We start from the raw sequence: 19,778 nt of genomic DNA, 5'->3' as shown, positions 1-19,778 counted from the left end.
CTTGTGTAAAAGGTTGTTTTAAATCTTGCTTGTGGTTGCTGGTGGAAGTATAAAGCAAGCTGTGATGGATAGATGACCACACAGTTTGTCAATCATTCTCTATAATTTTTTTTGGGCTGCCCAGTCCACTGGATGGACTTTGCAAAGAATGCATTTATTAAAAAAACAAACACAGTGAGGTGATCTTATTCTTTTTTTTTGCGGTCTTTAAACAGAGGTTGGATGGGCATCTTCCAGGAGTGCTGTCATGGTATATTCCTGCAAATGGGATCGGACTAGATGCCCTTACTGCTCCTTCCAGCTGTGAGGTTCTATGACTGTGTCCTTTCCTACTGGCTAGCAAAGAGGACACTGAGCAACCAGCATGGCCTGGAAAGTGGGGGAGAAATCTGGATAGCAAAGCAAACAGAATCATAACAAGGGAAATGGAGGAGAGAGGGAGCAGGACCTTGAGGTATCTTGGCCAAGGCCTACCACTGGGTGACATGGTGAATCACATACCTGTATAGCCATTTGGGAATATTGATGTAGAAAGTATTGGATAACAGAATATGATAAAGAATATTATTAGTTTATTTCTAGTAGGCATGCCTTGTAGCACCCCACCTCAATTGGGTGGTAATTACTGGTAATATTGGTATAATTTTGGTGCCAAGTCAAAACCTGGCTTTTTTTTTTTTTACCTAGCTTTTTTTTAAAGCCTTCAGGCCTAATTGATTTTTCCATATTGCATATATGCTATGGTTGTAACTATTTTTAATTGTTTTAATAATGTTTTGATTAGTGTAATTTTAACTGATAAAGGATTTAGTATCTTTTCAGCCTTTTAAATTATTGTGATTATTTATTGTTTTAAATTAATTTGATTGTTAGCTGCCCTAAGATTTTTGGATAGAAGTTACAGGACAGGATAAATAACTAAGGCCCGTTACAGACGGGCGTAAAATACGTCCTGGGGTCGTACTAGGGTTAGGGAAAGTGCGTGCCTTACGCACGCACCTAACCCTAGTACATCCCCAGGACATACAAAATGGCGGCGCCCTATACACCATAGGGGCCACCATTACGACGTCACGAACGCGCCACCTCCAAATGGGGCGGCGCGGATGTGACATCTTTGTGCCGCGCAAGAGCGCATAGAGCTCCCTTTCTGCGGTGCTAGAAGGAGCTCCAAAATGGAGCTCCTTCCACGATTTGCGTTGCTGGTGCAGCCTTTAGACGGCTGCGCCAGCAATGCAAGGGAGAAAGGGGCCGAGTGGTCCCTTTCTCCTCCTCCCCACCCCAAGGACACCCCTTTCCAGGCCGCGGGGAAGTGGCCTTTTGCCGCTTCCCTGCGGCCTGGAAAGCGGCGGATCGGGGCCTTGGAGGCTGCCACTCTGGCAGCTGAGGCCCTGATCCGGCGGGGAAAGAGCACCTACAGGCCGCCCCAAAGGGGCAGTCTGTAACGCGCCTAAATAAATAAATCTGAGCACACTGTTAAAAATTCACTACTGAGTGATGGAATTTTGTGGTGTCTAGTACTGGATTTATTGGTACAAGCTACATTTGCTGGCTTGTGAAGGCCAGGAGGTGTGTATTTGCTGTTTGTCATTTCATTCCAACCCACTACTCACAGGCGTTCAGCCCTTCATCAACAGCTGGCATTGGCCCAGAAGGAGTTGGCCCGCCTGGCATCCCAAGAGCAGGAGACCCAGCAGAAGCTGCAAACACTGAACAAGCAGTTGGAGGTAGATAAGCGTCCAGCTTCCTGTCCAGTACTTCCTCCCTACAAACCGGGGAGAAAGGTTAGAGGTAACTTCTATATGTCCCATTCCAGAAAGACTGACTCTACCTTCCCTCTCCCATTACAGCAGTTTGGGGAAGACAGGGCCTCGGTAAAGGCCCAGGTGACTTCCCTGCTGGGGGAGTTGCTGGAAAGTCAAAGCCGCCTGGAAACTTCCATGAAGGAAAAGAAAGAGCAGGAGGAGAGGTGAGAGGCCCGCCAGAGTCTTGTGTGGTTTGGTTGTATTGGGGACAGGTGGGTGGAGGGAGGCTCTCTTTGCCTGCAGTGATGCAGACATTATGGAACAATGAGCTGGGACAGGGAGGCTGGCTGCTTGGCCTTTGCTCTTCAGACACCCTGACTTCAGATTGGGAGAGATCCTGTGATAACAGCTGGGGAGTAAATGTGTCCTGGATCTAAATTACCAACAGATTGCCCTTTCTCATCTGTGGCTTTTCTGAATGCCAAAAAACTTGCGTATCTGAATTTCATCTTCAAAAATATAGGAGAAAGGTTTGATCTTCACTAGAAGAGGCCAGTTGTCCAAGGACAAGGCTGCCCATCCCTCCCCAGTTGATAGAAGTCACTCTTAAACTTTAAACCAGGGGAGGGGACCCTGCTATGCCTCCTGTGTGTTTTCATAGACTCCATGAACTCACAAGAGAAAATGATAGAAAATGCTGAAGAGTTGGAGATGTTTCCTTGGTGATTACACCCCATCCACTTGCGCTGCTGAAGAGGTAGGCAAATTGCTTCTTCAGGAGTGCAAGGAGCCATGATGGAAAGGTCAGAGCGACCCCCAGTTTCATACAAATCCTCAAACATGGCACACTTTCCATGTGAAGTTTCAGAAGGTGATGATGGCAGTGAGGGTTCTAGTGAGGAAGATTCAAGAAGCTACACAGAAAACTTACTGAACCAAACAATGCTAGAACTAATGCTATCATGGTATATGTTTTTTTGAGATGAAAGGGTGGGACAGGTTCTGTCCACTGTGGAATCTTGGCTAGCAGATTAAAAAGGGTAAAATTGTGTTTTGTGACATGTTGTGTACAGGGTCCATGAGGCTAGTGCACGACTCCAGCAGCTTGAAAGAGAGGCTGAAGACCGTACCAAACAGCACAGCGTGCAGGTGGATCAGTTACGGCTGCAGGTGCAAAACCTAGAAAGTGCCCTACGGGTGGAACGGCAGAGCGGCAAAGAGGAAAAGTAAGTGCAGGGGTGGGAGAAGCAAAGCCCAGAGGAAGAGGGAGTACATCTGGTGGAGAATAGAGCAGGGTCTGAGCCTTGTGTGACAATAATGTGTCCCCATATCTATTCCCTTCCCCCTATATAGGAGAAAGCTAGCCCAGCTCCAAGTGGCCTATCACGAGCTCTTCCGGGAGTATGATACTCATATCAAAACCAGTGTGGAAAGTGAGAAGCGGAGCAAGGTGGGAGAAACTAGATTTACTGTAATCTAAAACCTTGTTGCTAGAGATGACCAGAGAATGGAGAGTGGGAGAACTTGAACCAGGGGTGGGAGGAGGATTTGTTTATGCCTGTTGAGCTTCACATCTTCTGTAGCACAACCACTGTCTCCCTATTCCTTCTATAGGGCTTGGACCTGCAGCTTACTGAATTGTCTCAGCAACTACAGGAGGCTGAGGAGGCTCTGGTGGCCAAGCAGGAGCTGATTGACAAGCTGAAAGACGAGGCTGAACACCACAAAGCTATCATGGAGACGGTCCCTGTCCTCAAGGCACAAGTAAGTAGGGAGTGATTTGTATCTGAATATAGTAGCCATGCCAGAAAAGGGATAAAGGGGCCTGAACCATCCATGGAGCTTAGAGTAAAATGAACTGCCATCTCATCCTTTCCATTCAGGCTGATATTTATAAGACAGACTTCCTGGCAGAGCGTCAGGCTCGTGAAAAGCTACATGAACAGCGAGAGGCCCTGCTGGAGCAACTTGCACAATTGCAACGAGATTATGAGAAACTGAAAGCAGACTCTGAGGGGGCCAGCCGGTGAGTAGTCACAGGTGGACTGAGAGGAACACACAGTTTGTGGGCCAACCATTTGTCTATCCTAGCTGCAATATTAATGTCTTATGCTCAGTTTTTGACCCTGGATAAGATGGATACGGGGTCTGGCTTTCTTATTTATTGACCAATACATTTGCAAAATGACAGTTTATTCTTGAATGCAATCATGAGCCCAAGAGCTCAACCCTAGTAGCCAAAGCCTAATGGAAATCCAAATCATTTCTCTAAAATTGCTATCAGCAGAGTAGGTCCTGGGCCAGTGACTAGAGGCAATAAGCTTGTATCTCTGCCATAGAAGGGGTTAGTATTGCATCTAAACTGTCTTTCTTCCTTAACCAAATAGGGCTCTTATAGAAGAGATGAGGAATCGCCATTCAGATATGCGCCCAACTCCTCCACTACCAGGTAAGTGTTGTGCTTGTCTCAAGATCTTCAACCACCTTGGGTATCAAGAAGTAAACTCAGAGAGTGAAACAAGTAGAAAGGAAAACAAGCAGAACATGGAACTCCAGTAACATCTCTTTCATTCATGGATAAATACTTAATGATTCATTGAGGCCTGAAAATGAGTCAAGCCAGTCAGCTGGAAGGGTTCTGCCACTACTTGTTTTGTTGGTAACCCTATGTGGCATAGATGTTTGAGTGTTGAACTACAACTCTGGAGACCAAGGTTGGATTCCCAGCTTGGCCATGAAACCCACTAAGTGACCTTGGGCAAGTCACATGCTCTCAACCACAGGGGAAGGCAATGGCAAACCTCCTCTGAAATCTTGCCAAGAAAACCTCATGATAGATTCGCCTTAGGGTCTCCATAAGTTGGAAATAACCTGTAGGCACACAACTATAGTATTGTATAGAGATGGATTACTATAGTAAAACTGACTACTATAAGCAATTGAGTACCACTTATGCCACCATAGCATTATGTACGATACTGCTGTTCTACCTAATCTAGTCCACTGTTCACTTTCTGGACAGTGGCCAAATGTCTCCAGAAGCCTGTAAGGAGGACCTGAAGGCAATAGCCTGTGTCTCACTATTGTCTTGTAGGAACTACTGCTCAGTGAAATACTATCTATGAGGTGTCAACAACCTTGATGTACCTTCCTCCATGAAATTGCCAAGCCCCCATTCAGACCACCTAACTGAATGTCACATTTTTGGTTGTGAATTCCAGATAGTTAATGTGTGAACTACTGCATTTTATACATCTGAATCTCCTGCTAAATCACTGAGAGCACCCAAGTACCAGTACTTGAGAGATAAAACTATTTCTCTGTAATACGCTGTACAGTGCTTAATGTTATAAATCTCTTACTGCATAAATGTTCTCTTTTTCTACATGTTTTTCTGCACCTGTTGTTGTGTACCTTCAAATAGTTTCTAATTTCTGGCAACTGAAAGGTGAACCTATCATGAGGATTTCTTGGCAAGATTTGTTCAGAGGGGGTTTGCCCATGCCTTCCTCTGAGGCTGAGAGAGTGTGTCTTGCCCAATGTCACCCAGTGGGTTTCCATGGCCAAGCAGGGATTCTAACCATTGTCTCCATAGTTATAGTTCAACACTCAAGACACTGTACCACGATGGTTTCCTTTCTACACCTAAGAAGCTCCACAAGCTTTACCATTTCCTAGTATATAAAAGCAATTTTATTCCCAATTACCATGTATGGATGTGAGAGCTGGACATTTAAGAAAGAAGATAAGAGAAAAATCAACTCATTTGAGATGTAATGCTGGAGATGAGTGCCGAGGATTCCATGAACAGCCAAAAGGACAAACAAATGGGTCTTAGATCAGATCAAGCCAGAAATATCCCTAAAAGCCAAGATGACAAGACTTAGACAATCATACTTTGGACACATTATAAGAAGGCATGAATTGTTGGAAAAGACAATAATGGGCCTGAAAAGACAGGCCAAAATAAAGCTGCTTCGGGCCAGTTTAAATGAAGCATGCATGCTAAGAGGCTGGAAGCTGCACCAAAACCATGCTCCAGTTCTAAGGACTGGAGCAAAGCTTTGGTGCAGCTTCGGGCCTCTTAAGATGCATGTGTCATTTAAACAGCATACCTCCAAAGTGGCTCGAAGCAGCTTAATTTTGGCCTGTCTGTTCAGGCCCAAAGTTAGGAAAGTTGGAGGGAAGTAGAAAGAGAAGAAGGCCACATGCTAGACTTTATTAAAGAGACCACTAATATGAGTTCGCAGGAGCTGGGCAGAGCAGTAGAAGACAGGGGAGCCTGGAGATGTCTCATCCATAGGGTCACCATGGGTCAAGATCAATACGAAGGCAATTAACAACAACAAAATATATAAAAAGGATCCCTAGTCAGTTCTGCTAACTGGTAATGGCAAACTGATGAACTTGAAGAAATTTTGCTGCTCTTCACAATTTAGCCCACCCACTTCAATTGAACCAAAAGGTTTTAAAATCAATTTTACCTGCTCAGAATCCTACATTTCTGTTGCCTTTGTCTGCATATTGTAGAGGCATGAGTAACCAGTACTATACAAAGTATTCCAAATGCAACCACACCAAAGATTTATATGAAGGTATTACAGTACTTTCAATTTCATTTTCAGTTACTTTTCTAATTCTTTGCCTGCAAAGTAGCTCTGTACTGCATCTGGGACCTTATAGTTTCTTCCCTGGTTAGTCACCACTTCTTCCATTTTTCTTTGTGCCACTGGAATTTTGTGCCCCACCCTACCTTACATTAGTTACATAGACCCATAGAGATGTTTTGGGAGATTCTTCAGTCTTCCTTTGTTTTCATCACCCTAAGTCTGAAAATATGGCTATGTCATTGCTTGCCAAACCATTTTGAATCAAGTTAAGAGTGGTGATCCCAATACAGATTATTGGAACAGCCCTTAGATTGCTTCTGTCCATGACTGAAATTACTATCAGCTCTTTTCTCTTGCTGACCCCCCACAGCAGAACTGCATAAAATTGGAAAGGGAGGACTTTCCTTTCTAGAACTAATACTATTTTTCAGCAACTTACTGAAATAAACATGAAGTTACCTGGCCAATAATTTCCTTCATCTTAATAAAGTAAAACAGTAGTATGTTCACAGCTTTCCAGTCCTCCTGACTAAAGTGATTCTGCACGTTTTGTTAAATGAAATGTAAAACAGCTAGTTTGAAATCCTTGCATGGAGATCTGCTGGTGACTTTTTAATATTACAGTAATACTATTACTATTCATACATTTTCACCTACATTTCAACTCAGTTTGTCAAATGGCTTTCTTGAGAGGAAAATGGGCATTCAAAACAGACACAACTGATTCATAGTTTTTTGTGGAGTTTTTGGGCTATATGACCATGTTTTGCAAGAGTTTATTCCTGACATTTCTCCAACATCTGTGGCTGGCATCTTCAGAGAATGCTGGCATGGAAGAGAGTGGTGTGTGTGTGTGTACACATGCACACACACACACACACACACACACACAAAGTGTGCCCCTTGGTTGAGAGCATGTGCTTTACATGTTAATCTCTGTGTTGGTCTGTTGTTGAATGGCAAGGCCTCAGGGTGTCTAATGAATGAATGATCCATTGTCTGCTGGGAAATCCCCCTGACCCTGGGTGGTTTTCATCTGCATTTGCTGGGTCTTCATTTTGGTGGTTTTCAGGACTGGTAGCTACTTTGTTTAAGTGTTTCTTCTTTGCTGTTGAAGTTGTCTGTGTTTATGGATTTCAGTGGCTTCTCTGCATTCTGAACTACAGTTGAGGACATGGTTCAGAATTTCAGTGTTTTCAAACAGCATTTTATGCCCCGAAAAGTTTATAATGTGTTCTGCTACTGCTGATTTTTCTGGCTGACCCAGTTTGCAGTGTCTCTTGTGCTCCTTGATTAGTGTTTGAACACAGCGTTTGGTGGTCCCTATGTAGACTTGTCCACAGCTGCACAGTATGCAGTAAATTCCTGCAGTCATGACAGTGTCTCTCCTGTCCTTTTCTGGGTTTTCTTGGTTGGTCTGTAGATCATTTGGAAGTTGTGTTTCTTCATCAGTTTCCCTATTTTGTCTGTGACTCCTTTGATGTTTGGTAAAATATCTTCCCTTTGGTGGTAGTTTATCTTCACTCTTACGAGTTTTTCTGGGCCTGGCAGCCCTGCTGATATTTGTAGAGCTCAGTCCAGGTCCTTCAATTTGTCTTCCAGGAAGTGGGGTTCACAGATCCTTTTTGCCTGGTCTACCAGTATTTTTATTGTGCTTCTTTTTTTGTCCTGGGTGATGGCTGGAATTTTTGTTTAGGCATCTGTCTGTGAAATGACAGCAATAAACTCTTCCAGAACATGGCCACATAGCCCAAAAACCTCATAAAAACTATGGATTCCAGCTGTGAAAGCCTTCAGATTCACAACTGATTAAGTTTCTCCCTATTCTTTACCAATACTCCTTAGTTGTCTAATGGTCTAAAGTGCCAGCATGCTGACTTTCTGCTTCTAACATCTGAACTATTCCCCCCCTCCCCGATCATTTGACTCTTTTCAACTTGTGGTTTGTTGTTGTTGTTGCCTCTTCTGGAAAAGAATTTTGTTCTTTTGAAAAGGTGTGTTTCTCTCTTTTTGTTAACCACACTTGTGCCTCCTTGAATTTCAGTATAAATTATTTCCTAAGCATTTCTCTTAATATGGTATTTAAACAGTCTCTAAGCATGCAGAAGTGATACTCTCATTTTCCTGTTCCACTTTCTTTAGATCAAGGATGGGCAACTTGTGGACTTTCAGATACTGTTCAGTTACAACTCCTGTCATCCCTTGCCATTAGCTATACTCACTAGGGCTTATGTGAACTATTTAGTAACATCTGGAAGGCCACAAGATGCCAATCCCGGCATAGAGCTATAACCAAAAGTGCAATGTGTAACCATTGCCATTGTTGCTAGCCAGAAATAAAGGGCTGGTATATTCATGAGGTCACCATAAGTTGACAAATTACTTGAAGGCACATACTGTACACAAGAGGAGCAAGCTATGTAGATTAGGTTTCATCCTGTATCCAATTTGTTCATTTCCCCTCCTTGTCATTCCAGATTACCCAATGGGATGGAATGGAGCACCCCTAGTGATGGCAGGTCAAAGACAAAGCTTTGCTGAAGAACAGCCTAACTACTGTTGTCCTAAATGCCAGTACAAAGCTCCAGACATGGACACACTACAGATCCATGTCATGGACTGCATCCAGTGACATGAAGGAAGGAGAGTTCCAGTCTATGATGTCCTTTTGCTGCATTGCCTTAAGCAGGACCAAGCGGTTCAGCTACTGACACTTGACTGTAGAGCAAAGATCATGGACTGTTTGCTCATGCCCATGTATGCTATTAATTTTTCCTCCTATGAGAATGGTTGAGCCTGCTACTGTTCTTCTTCAGGGCCTGGCTACCATAGCCATGGGAAAAGGGGATTTGCACTATTCTTGGTTTATGTGAAACAAGTGTTTGATCTGTGGTATGTCAGGGACACATGGGATTGGGCCACCCCTTTTGGGTAACAAGCACTGATTATTTATCTGCCAGTAGCTCTCTCTATAGTGGTGATAAGAACCTTCTTCTACATGAAGACTACTAGTTCTTTCTCATATGTGCCTCCCTGCTCACAGGAAGAACACCCCAGGCTGCCCTAACAGTGCCTTAAACATTTCTTCAGCCAAACTGTGATAAGGAAAACCACACAAAAGGGTGGGAACAAGTTTTTTTTCTTTCTGCTTTTTAAGAGCTGTTCCCAGTTGAAACTGCTTGTTTATCCTTCTTTGATATCAAGAGTAGCTGTAAATGTCATTTATCTTAAGTGAATTAAAGCAAAGTTCAAGAACAGCAGTGACTTTCCTTAAGCCAGGCACCTCCCACCTATGTGAATAGTATAAAAACACACTGTCCTTCACTGCTTGTAGAAATCAAGTTTTTTAATTCATTCAAATCACCAATAATTTACACCCCAAGGAACAATCCATGTAGCTGAGCTTGATACTGCTCCTCTAGGGTTCTTCTGCTCCTCCACACCCAGAACTGGGTTTTAAGGGAGGTGCTTCATGAAGAGAGGAGAGACCTCTGCCCAACCAAATGGCTTTTAAGTTACCCACCCTCCTTTTGGACCAGCTGCTCAGTCTGACCAAAAGCTAGGGGAGAACAATTCCAATAAATAATTCAAGTTATCATCTTCAGATCAATGTATGTCAGCAATTTACCTTCTTGCATCTTCAAAATTAACATCAATTGACAGGAGAGAACCAGTCACCAACTAAGGGACAGACCATATTTTGGGTATCATAACAGTATAGAAGGCAATGGTGCTCTAAGCCAGAATATCAATGTGATTCCCTTTTCAAGATCAGAACCTATGGTGGACAGAAGAAAGTCATTCCACCACCTCATGAAACTGTTTCAGGGCTGGCACTAGAATTGTTATCTTGAGGGGAAGCACTGGCTCCACGAGGTGTCACTTCAATAATACGTGGTTTGTCAATGATGCGAGCTGTCTGGTTGCCCTTTTCCACAATGCCAATGATCCAGGCTTGATGTCCTTCTCCATATTTGGGGGACTTTATTTCAGCGCAGAACCGGGCAGCCTGCTCTCGGGGCAAACAGATCAGCAACCCCCCTGTCATAAAAAAAAAGTTAGCAAATTAAGGCCACAGACAGGTTTAACCTCCCACCATCCCTACTCTACCTGGAGTGGGCATGTTTTAGACTTGTGGGATCTGCTTTTTAAAATCAAAAGATAACATACAGTTAGGCTTAAAGAAAATCCAAATACAGTCCGTCCTTGCCTTATGCGGGGGATCCGTTCCGGATCCCGCCGCGTAAGGCGAATTCCGCCTATGCTCGAGCCCCATTGGAAACAATGGGGCTCGTGCGTGGCGGCGCGGTGGCGCAGGAGCGCACGGGGTGCAACGAGCGTGCGCACCCATTCAATTGAATGGGACGCACCACCCCTTCCGCCCTGCGGCTTGAGCGCGTATGCTCAAGGCCGTGTATGGCGCGCCCACGCTGTATTTGTTGTCAGTGCCAAAACGAGAGAGCTCAATTCTTCTCAAAGCCTGCCGCTTCTTATTACTCATTTTCCTTCATTTTAGCAATATATAGTTTAGGATGCTAAGCCACTTTCCGTTGCTATTGTTAAAACAACAGTAAGTCAGAAATCTTAGATCAAATGCAAATCACTCAATGATTTACTGTTAGATCTTCATCTATCCACTCCTGACCTATGTTATCCATTCTTACCAGATGTCTCTGGAGATGTCCCCTGTAGGAGCTTAGACCGATTGCCACATGCTTTGCTGATGGCAGCCATCTTGGCGATAATGGGCAGATTGTGGATGACAAATGACACCTCGCTGCGTTGTTGTTTGGCTAAGTTCTGTGCATGACCCAGAATCCCAAATCCTGTAATGTCTGTGGCAGCATGTGCATTGAAAGTGTGCATCAGACTGGCAGCTGGAATGTGAGAAGAAAATTTAGAGATACAACTGAGAACTGCTGCCTGGCCTACAACTAAACAAGACCCATTCAGTAGTCCTTTCTGCTTCTTCCATCAGGAGGCTGGTGGCAGCAGCCTGTGTAGCATGCAAATACGTGTGACATCACTTCATACTAAGAAGCTCCCAAGAAAATCAGGCTCAGGAGACCAGAACCTGAAGGCATATTAAGCTAGCTGCTACCCAATCAATTTAAGCATAACCTCTTCTTGTTACATCACTGCTGAATGCTAACACAATCACTGTGTTGGGTTTTACCTTGCAATTGCCACTGTAACCTTACAATGTAAAGTTGTGACTTAATCAGTTTGGTTTAGCCATCGCTGTTACTTTGCCATAGAATTCTGTACATCTGAAATTCATGATTTTCATCCCCCCAGCAGCTTTTTGTGGGGTAGAAAAATGGGTTGAACTTTGTCTGTAAAAAGGAAGGCGCTCTAGTATATCAGTAAAAACAAGGCTATTATAATTCCACACTTTTAAAACTTATTTCCCTTTTTAAAAGAGAATACAAAGGTGAGATAAAAGTAGCATCCATGAAGTTCATTCATCTAAGGGTAGATTTTCCTTAAACCAGTACTTGAAACTCAAATGCTCTGAGGATCTTGAGAAATACAAATGACTGTTAACAATAAAAATCACATCTTGCTTTTAAAAGTCTAGCCCACATCTTTCTAGCCGAACTTGGCATTTAAGGTGGATTAAGCATTACCACAAAACAGTCCCAAAATATAATATTCTATGTTCTAAAAATGTGGGTAGCATTTGTTACCCTAGCTGCTACCTAAAGCCAGTCCTCAACACTTGTGAGTTGTAGTAAGTACAGATCTAAGCCCTCATTTGAGGTCCCCTACCTGTTCTGTTCAGCATAGCCATACTGAACATGGCTTCCTGATAAGCCAGTTCAACATCTTCTCTGGAAACCACCAGCTTAATCTTATTCCACCGCTCTGGCTGGAATAGAAATAAAAGACTTTACTATTATTCACTAGAACAGTCAGGGACCTCAATCCACCCCCAAATCAATTCAGTCCAGAACATCTTAATAAAATTTTCATAAAACCATTCTACTGATGGAAAGGCAGTAGCTTTGTTGCTGCAACAAACCTCTTGCCCAATGACTTGCCACTCTTTATATGGTAAATGTCCTTGAGGATGGGGATATCACTTCAAAGCAGGGATGGGAATGGGCTCTTTACAGATCTGCACTAGTCTATATTTTAAATCTACATTTTAAATTTAAATATTCAGTTGTGTCTAACCATTGTTGATAGTCCCTCTCCTTATCCATCATCTTATATTTTATCTGTGCTTTCCTTTCTTTAAAAGAGCTTATGAATGCTATATACATGGTACTCACTCCACCCCTAAAAATATTAACTGGATTAGTTCTACAATAAATTAGGCAAACAGTCATTATCACCCAATAAGATTTGGGACTGGGCTAAAGTGTGCACCCAGATCTCCCTAGTCTCACTGTATCTCTCTCTTAACACCAGTGAGCAAATGTGCCACTCCAGACAGACATTGTTGAACTACAACTTAGGTGAGCCCTGGTGGTGCAGTGGTTAAATGCCAGTACTACAGCCACAAGGTTGTGGGTCTGATCCAAGACTAGGGGTCCAAGGTCCACTCAGCCTGCCATCCTTTCGTAGACTGGTAAAATGAGTACTCAGCTTGTTGGGGGAAATTGGCTTACACACTGTAAACTGCTTAGGGAGTGCTAGTTCACTGATAAGCAGTATAGAAATGTACTTGCTATTGCTATAACTTCCACAATCCCTAGCCTGCAAAGCCAACAGTGAGGAATGCTGATAGCTGCAGTCTATCATCAGGAGGCCTACACAGTTTCCATTCTGCTTTTCAGATTAAGACTTGCACTAATCCCTGCACTATTACCTTGGCAATATTTTCCCTTCTCCTTCAGTGTAGAGAGGAGGAATCACTTCCCACTCACAGCACATAGGAACACCAAAGCATTTCCAAGGTTTCCCCGAAGATATGCTGCATTGCATTATCACTTACGTTATCTAGCCATTGGTGAGCATTCACAGCCACTTGAGTCCCTAGTGGTTTGGTCAGCACAAGAACATCCCCTGGAACTGCACTATCTGGCCTAGAATCAAAATAAAAAGAACTTCAAAAGCTCAGAGTACCTTATTTACATACCCCCCCCCCACTTTGTAACAAAATTCTTACGATGACTAACAATAGCAACTTTAATTCAATAATAAGAACAAGAACAGTTCCATCAGGGGCTAGCCTGAAGAAAGAGGCTCCTCCCTCCCCAACTGTCATCTTTCGGCCTCTGAGGGAGAGAGAAGGCTGGCCCAGTTCCATCAGGGGCTAGCCTGAAGAAAGAGGCTCCTCCCTCCCCAACTGTCATCTTTCGGCCTCTGAGGGAGAGAGAAGGCTGGCCCAGTTCCATCAGGGGCTAGCCTGAAGAAAGAGGCTCCTCCCTCCCCAACTGTCATCTTTCGGCCTCTGAGGGAGAGAGAAGGCTGGCCCAGTTCCATCAGGGGCTAGCCTGAAGAAAGAGGCTCCTCCCTCCCCAACTGTCATCTTTCGGCCTCTGAGGGAGAGAGAAGGCTGGCCCAGTTCCATCAGGGGCTAGCCTGAAGAAAGAGGCTCCTCCCTCCCCAACTGTCATCTTTCGGCCTCTGAGGGAGAGAGAAGGCTGGCCCAGTTCCATCAGGGGCTAGCCTGAAGAAAGAGGCTCCTCCCTCCCCAACTGTCATCTTTCGGCCTCTGAGGGAGAGAGAAGGCTGGCCCAGTTCCATCAGGGGCTAGCCTGAAGAAAGAGGCTCCTCCCTCCCCAACTGTCATCTTTCGGCCTCTGAGGGAGAGAGTAGGCTGGCCCAGTTCCATCAGGGGCCAGCCTGAAGAAAGAGGCTCCTCCCTCCCTAACTGTCATCTTTCAGCCTCTGAGGGAGAGAGTAGGCTGGCCCAGTTCCATCAGGGGCTAGCCTGAAGAAGAAGAGCCCTCCCTCCGGTCCATCTGCCTTGGTCCAGGCCTCAGAGGGAGAGAAGAATGCTGGACCTGATTCCCTCCCCCCTCACCATTCCCTTCCCCTTTTGTGTCGTGTCTTTTAGATTGTAAGCCTGTGGGCAGGGAACTGTCTGTTATCCCCTCTATTGTAAACCGCTCGGATTCCCAGTGATTGGGCGGTATATAAATAAAACCTATTATTATTATTATTATTATTATTATTATTATTATTATTATTATTAACAGTCCCAATACTGCTTGAAAATAAACCCAGAGAAAGAAAAATATAAAAGGTACATTAAGAGGCCTGGAAAAATAAGAAAGCCTTTGCCTATTGCAGTGGTGATTTTATGAGGAATTTCAATCAAAAATACCACTAAAGAAGGATTTATGTTAACATGTACTGGTCTACATAAAACTTCTCCTATGCACCTAGAGATTTTAACCTTATCTTCCTATCAGCAGCATGTTGCTATCTCCATACCAAAACTTTGCCTGAAACTCCACTTAAAGATGCAGTTTCATCCAAAAGTATTTGAAATTGGCCATCAGTAACTCAATCAAGCATTCTTCTCAAGAATTAAATGTTAGCTGTCACATACTTCAGGTCCAAGGCAGATTTCTTCAGTAGCAGCATACAATAACTTTAAGATGCCTGAGATTGCCCTCTCTCAAGAGAATTAGTTCCTGTGTCCTGGATTCAGCTGGAAACTCTCCATTTGACACAACAAGCATACCAAACTTCTCTGCCAGAAAATGCTTCATATTCTACAAGTCTCCAAAACCACCATAATCCTAAATCTCAACAGCAGGTTTAAAATCTGACACTGTCATATCAACATATTCCAGCCAGATCCACAATGTACTGCTACATATATTGCACCAGCCCTTGGGTACTCATGGCCATGAAGCTCTAAGGAGTGTTTGCATATAATTTTTTTAAATGTCCTATGCAGTATATTTACAAAGCCTGTACTGCTTATCTCAGCACCAGATGACATTATATGGCTTGAGACTATTTTAGGGTCACTACTGTTTTATTTTGCACATGATTTGGGAGCCACAATAAGGGCTCATATGCCAAGGTTGCCCTGGAATCGGAAGGAGGATTTTCCATTCCCCAGCCTAAAAGTTTCCTCTTGCAAACCTGAGCAATCCCAAATTCAACTAAGATATTTTTCTCTCTTCCAATGTGACTCAGCAACTCTAATCTTGCACTTATCCTCACTATCTCTCATACGCGAATGACACTACAAAACAATTACCTTTTCTAAAAATACATGAGCAACTTTCTCAAATTCTCTCACGCTGAGATCCCAATACTCACATGATGAATTCATTGGGCTGACAAACAACTGTTGCAACCCCTCCAACAATAATCCAAGGATTCAAGACTGTCTGCCCACCAGTTACTGAGGTGCCACCATCTTCTGCTGCATCCCGGAAGCCCTTGATTATCAGTGGCATGATTTTATCCCGTTCCTGGATGAAAATATGATAAATGATTCAGGAAACTGGCAAGCCATTATTTCAGTTGTTCCTTCACATTAGTGGAAGCTGTTTCACCATAGAAAGAGGAGTGCTGTACAGAAAACAAAAGCAGCTACACCACTCTAAACCATAATTTGATTATTTATATGGATATACAAGCCAGGTTTGAGTTCTGAATCAAGATCAGTGCAAATTAAGATTTAGCAAGATGTTTGAATTGACTCAGGGTGTCTTCATCTTATCTCAGCAAATAATCATTGACACAAGTCCCAGTTAGGTTTTGTCCTAGAAAAACTGCATTAATGTATTTAAGCACATAAACCTTAAAATTCAATTATGACTCCCACTATTAGTCCCAATAATCCCAATAACTGCTTCAGTGGAATTTACATAGATGTTGCTTTCCCACACTCTTACTGATTCACTGCATGTACCCTACAATGATATACCCATTTTAGTCTGTGGAATGAGTATGAAGAGACATCTTGTAGCACCTTTGAGACTAACTGAAAGAAAAGTTGACAGCATGAGCTTTTATAGACTTCAGTCTACAAAGGCTTATGCTACCAACTTCTTTTTTTCAGTTAGTTTCAAAGGTGCTATAAGATCTCTTTCTATACTGAATGTACCCTAGTTCGGGCTAGCAGTCTGATTCAGGTCAAGATATACTTTTCTTTTTTAAGCAGAAGTATCTTTATACTAAGACAGACTATATTTTAGTTTAGCCCTGCAGTGCATATCTATGTTCTGATCCAGAGAGCCACCTTCTCTCATCACCTTCCATCAGATCCTTTTAACTGAAAATTCCAGTTACCTGGCAGCTTCTGCATTAAATGTTCTACCACTGAGTAATGCCCCCTTTCCCTTTATAGTTTTCCAAGGTACCACTGGCTCCATTGCCCTGGCAGCATCTAGGCTCAAAGAGCAGTTTCTGGTGTAGCATGTCTGAGCCAAACAAGTGATGTCCTTACTTAGTGGTAGTCTGATTACATAAAGAATGTTATATAAAGGATATACAGGCAGGTTTTGATTATAATAGCATTGCTTCTCACCTCCTCACTCATTTTCTGGCTCACACTCAGCAGCATAAGCATGTTGTCACACTCTGTGATACCCATGGAGTATAGGTCACTCAGCACATTGGCACAGGCAATCCGGCCCTATATGAAACACAAGCAGCAACAGTGTTGAATACGAAAAAAGATGAAACACAAAACAATTGTCCTAATGAACTTCAAATGTCAGGCTTGCCACCTCCCAGCACAAATGTACAATGCTCTACCACAGTCATAACTGGGTTCTGTCTAAGTGGTCAGCAACTTCTCCCACCCACCCTTTCTGTTAGTACTCTCCTACCCTCTACACTCACCATCATGTATGGGTCTTCCACCAGTGGATAAAAGAAGTCTGTAGTCTGTACAAGGGATAGGCCCCCATGTCTCAAAGGGATCACGCAGGAGTCCATCCCAATGCCTGTGGAGAGAACACCAGCATTACAGCACCCCTACAAGTATTTCTATCTGACTGTGGGGTCAGAACAGTCCTGTCTTCAGACTAGGGTCCAAAACACACCGCAGAAATAATCCAGTTTGAGATCACAGCCCTAGCTCAGTGTTAGAGAATTCTGGAAATTGTACTTTATTGTGGCACCAGAGCTCTCTGGCAGAGGCAGCTAAATGTCTCACAAAATGACAGTTCCCAGAATTCTCTAGCATTGAGCCGGGGCAGTTAAAACAAACTGGATTATTTCTGCCATGTATTTTGGACAAAAGTTGATGAATTAAAATAGAAAAGACAGTACAGCTGGCCTCTGTATCTATGGATTCTTAACCCACAGAGACAACTAGCCATGGGTTGAAAATATTTTTTAAAAATATAAATTCCAAAAAGGAAATGTGGATCTTGCCATGTTTTATAAGGGAATCCGTTTTACTACACCATTGTATTTAATGGGACTTGAGACTTCATGAATTTTGGTATCCATGGAGGATCCTGGAAGCAAACCCAGCAGACACCAAGGGCCAACTGTATCTCGTAATGGGAGCATTAGTCAAAGTGTAGTCTGTGGCCTTTAGCCCATCCAAGAGCCCACTGTAATGTAGCAATCCCCATAGGCTGGAACATACTGCATGGAAGGGGAAATAGCAAGTACATTTCTATACCACTTATCAGCACACTTAAGCACTCCCTATGTGGTTTATAATATGTAAGCTAATTGTCCCCAACAAGCTACGTACTCATTTTAGCAACCTCAGAAGGATGCCAGACTAAGTTGACCAGGAGCCCCTGGCTGGCACTGAACTCACAACCTTGGAGTTTGTGAGTGAGTGGTTGCAATATAGGCACTGAAAACTGTCACCTCACACCATGTGAAGAGCTTTAGTCCATCACACTTTCTCAAGCCTCCAATAATAATAATACAAAGAAGAAGAAATAATTTTCTTTCCAGCTTCTCCTCAAGGCTGGAGGTGAGGTTACGCACATTAAAATACAAAACAATTAACACATTAACCTGCAGTTAAAACACAATACTATAAAACTATTAAAACATACTCGTAAAAGCACATACACAAATTAAAAAGTCATGACTTAAAAATTGATTGTGTAGGCCTGCCAGAACGAATATGTCTTTAATACTGTTTTAAATGCAGTCAGCTTTTTCGGCTGTCAAATCTCTCCTGGCAGGTCTTTCCAGTCTGGGGTCAGCAAATGAAAAGGTGCTCTGGGCAACAGCTGCCAGCCCAGCCTTGGCTGGTCAAAGTAAATGTCCTCCAGAGAGTCTGACTGTACAAAAAGGATTATACGGGAGAAGGCAATCGTGTAGCTAACTTGGGCCAATAACATGTAGGACTTTAAAGGTAACAAACAGCTGTAGTTTTTTGTGGGTTTTTCGGGCTCTGTGGCCATGTTCTGGAAGAGTTTATTATTCCTGACGCTTCACCTGCGTCTGTGGCTGGCACCTTTACAGAATGCTTCTCTGAAGATGCCAGATGCCACAGATGCTGGCGAAACGTCAGGAAGAAACTCTTCCAGAACATGGCCACAGAACCCGAAAGCCCACAAAAAAAACTATGGATGCCGGCCAAGAAAGCCTTCAACTTCACATAACAACTCTTTGGACTTTGCTCAGAAACTAGTTGGACTTTGCTCAGAAACTAGTTAATGCTGTTCAGAGTCTCCCCTGTTGCAATAGGGTCCCACCATGCTCCACACTTAGTGACCAGATGTCCTCCTTTTCCAGGCCATGTCCTACATTTCAACCTTCTGTCCAGGAGTTCCAAAACTTCACCTGTTATGGACATAACTCAGAAGCATGAATTTATATGTATATAAAAATGGACTTATATTCCTATGAATGTTTTTAGCTTTTATTTTGTAATGTCCTACTACATTTTTCATGACTGCCTTCCATTTTGCCGTGCCTTGTCCTCCTTTCTGGTTAGGACCTCTAGGCTGCATCTGCATTGCATAAATAATCCAGTTTAACACCACATTAATTTCCATGGCTCGATGCTATGGAATTCTGGGATCGGTCGCTTATTGTGGCACCAGACTCTGCTGTCAAACTGTTGGAGCCAAAGTAGTTTACTCATGCGGTGCGGATGCAGCTCTGATCTCGCTGTCTCCCTCAGGCTCATTCCCCTCCTGGCTCCTCTCACCGAGGGTCGGGGCGGCCGCTGCCCCGGGCTCCCCCGCCGCCTCCGCCAAGGCCGGCCGAGGGCCGCTGAGTCCCTCCAGGAGCCTGAGCAGCGTCTCCTGGGGGACTTTGCAGCCTCAGCCCCGCAGCTCCCCGTAACTGGTGAGCCTCCAGCCGGGGCTCAGCCCCACCGACTCCGGCTCGAAGGGACGGTAGCCCGGCGGCCCTAGAGGCAGCGCAGGGGCAGGGTTTGGGGTCGTCGTTGTCGCCGTCGGCGCCGCTGGAGCCAAGGAAGGGAGCCCAGGAGAAGGGGAGCCCGCCAGCGCCGCCATTTTGGATCCTCCTCCAGCAAAAGCGACAGCCTGTTCTCGCGAGAACTGGGAGGGAG

At 43.9% G+C, this 19,778-nt stretch overlaps 2 protein-coding genes across 4 annotated transcripts in view; one reads left to right on the top strand and one right to left on the bottom strand.

Annotated features, from left to right (window-relative positions):
* Positions 1-11,691, top strand: part of LOC149322939 (NF-kappa-B essential modulator-like) — a 20,247-nt gene extending 8,556 nt beyond the window's left edge. For 2 of the 3 annotated variants that reach the window (XM_089485069.1, XM_089485077.1), the window contains exons 8-15: positions 1,616-1,727; positions 1,851-1,969; positions 2,819-2,971; positions 3,099-3,195; positions 3,360-3,509; positions 3,629-3,771; positions 4,133-4,194; positions 8,833-11,691. In XM_089485069.1, the coding sequence (XP_089341195.1) occupies positions 1,616-1,727; positions 1,851-1,969; positions 2,819-2,971; positions 3,099-3,195; positions 3,360-3,509; positions 3,629-3,771; positions 4,133-4,194; positions 8,833-8,987 (991 nt within the window). In that variant the 3' untranslated portion in view covers positions 8,988-11,691. The remainder of the gene's footprint in view (positions 1-1,615; positions 1,728-1,850; positions 1,970-2,818; positions 2,972-3,098; positions 3,196-3,359; positions 3,510-3,628; positions 3,772-4,132; positions 4,195-8,832) is intronic. The other variant, XM_089485085.1, reaches the window with a different exon arrangement.
* Positions 9,681-19,778, bottom strand: LOC149322938 (selenide, water dikinase 1-like). Its single transcript, XM_089485096.1, has 8 exons — positions 19,413-19,778; positions 17,123-17,226; positions 16,806-16,913; positions 15,590-15,744; positions 13,299-13,389; positions 12,128-12,227; positions 11,020-11,232; positions 9,681-10,396 (listed from the first exon to the last, which is right to left on the bottom strand). The coding sequence occupies exons 1-8, from the start codon at positions 19,720-19,722 to the stop codon at positions 10,167-10,169; spliced, it is 1,311 nt and encodes a 436-aa protein (XP_089341222.1). The 5' UTR covers positions 19,723-19,778; the 3' UTR covers positions 9,681-10,166.

Source organism: Sceloporus occidentalis, unplaced genomic scaffold, assembly GCF_023333645.1.
Source record: "Sceloporus occidentalis isolate IW3139 unplaced genomic scaffold, rSceOcc1.0.p SCAF_1, whole genome shotgun sequence".
Lineage (NCBI taxonomy): Eukaryota > Metazoa > Chordata > Lepidosauria > Squamata > Phrynosomatidae > Sceloporus > Sceloporus occidentalis.
This window is presented reverse-complemented; position numbering and strand designations above follow the sequence as displayed.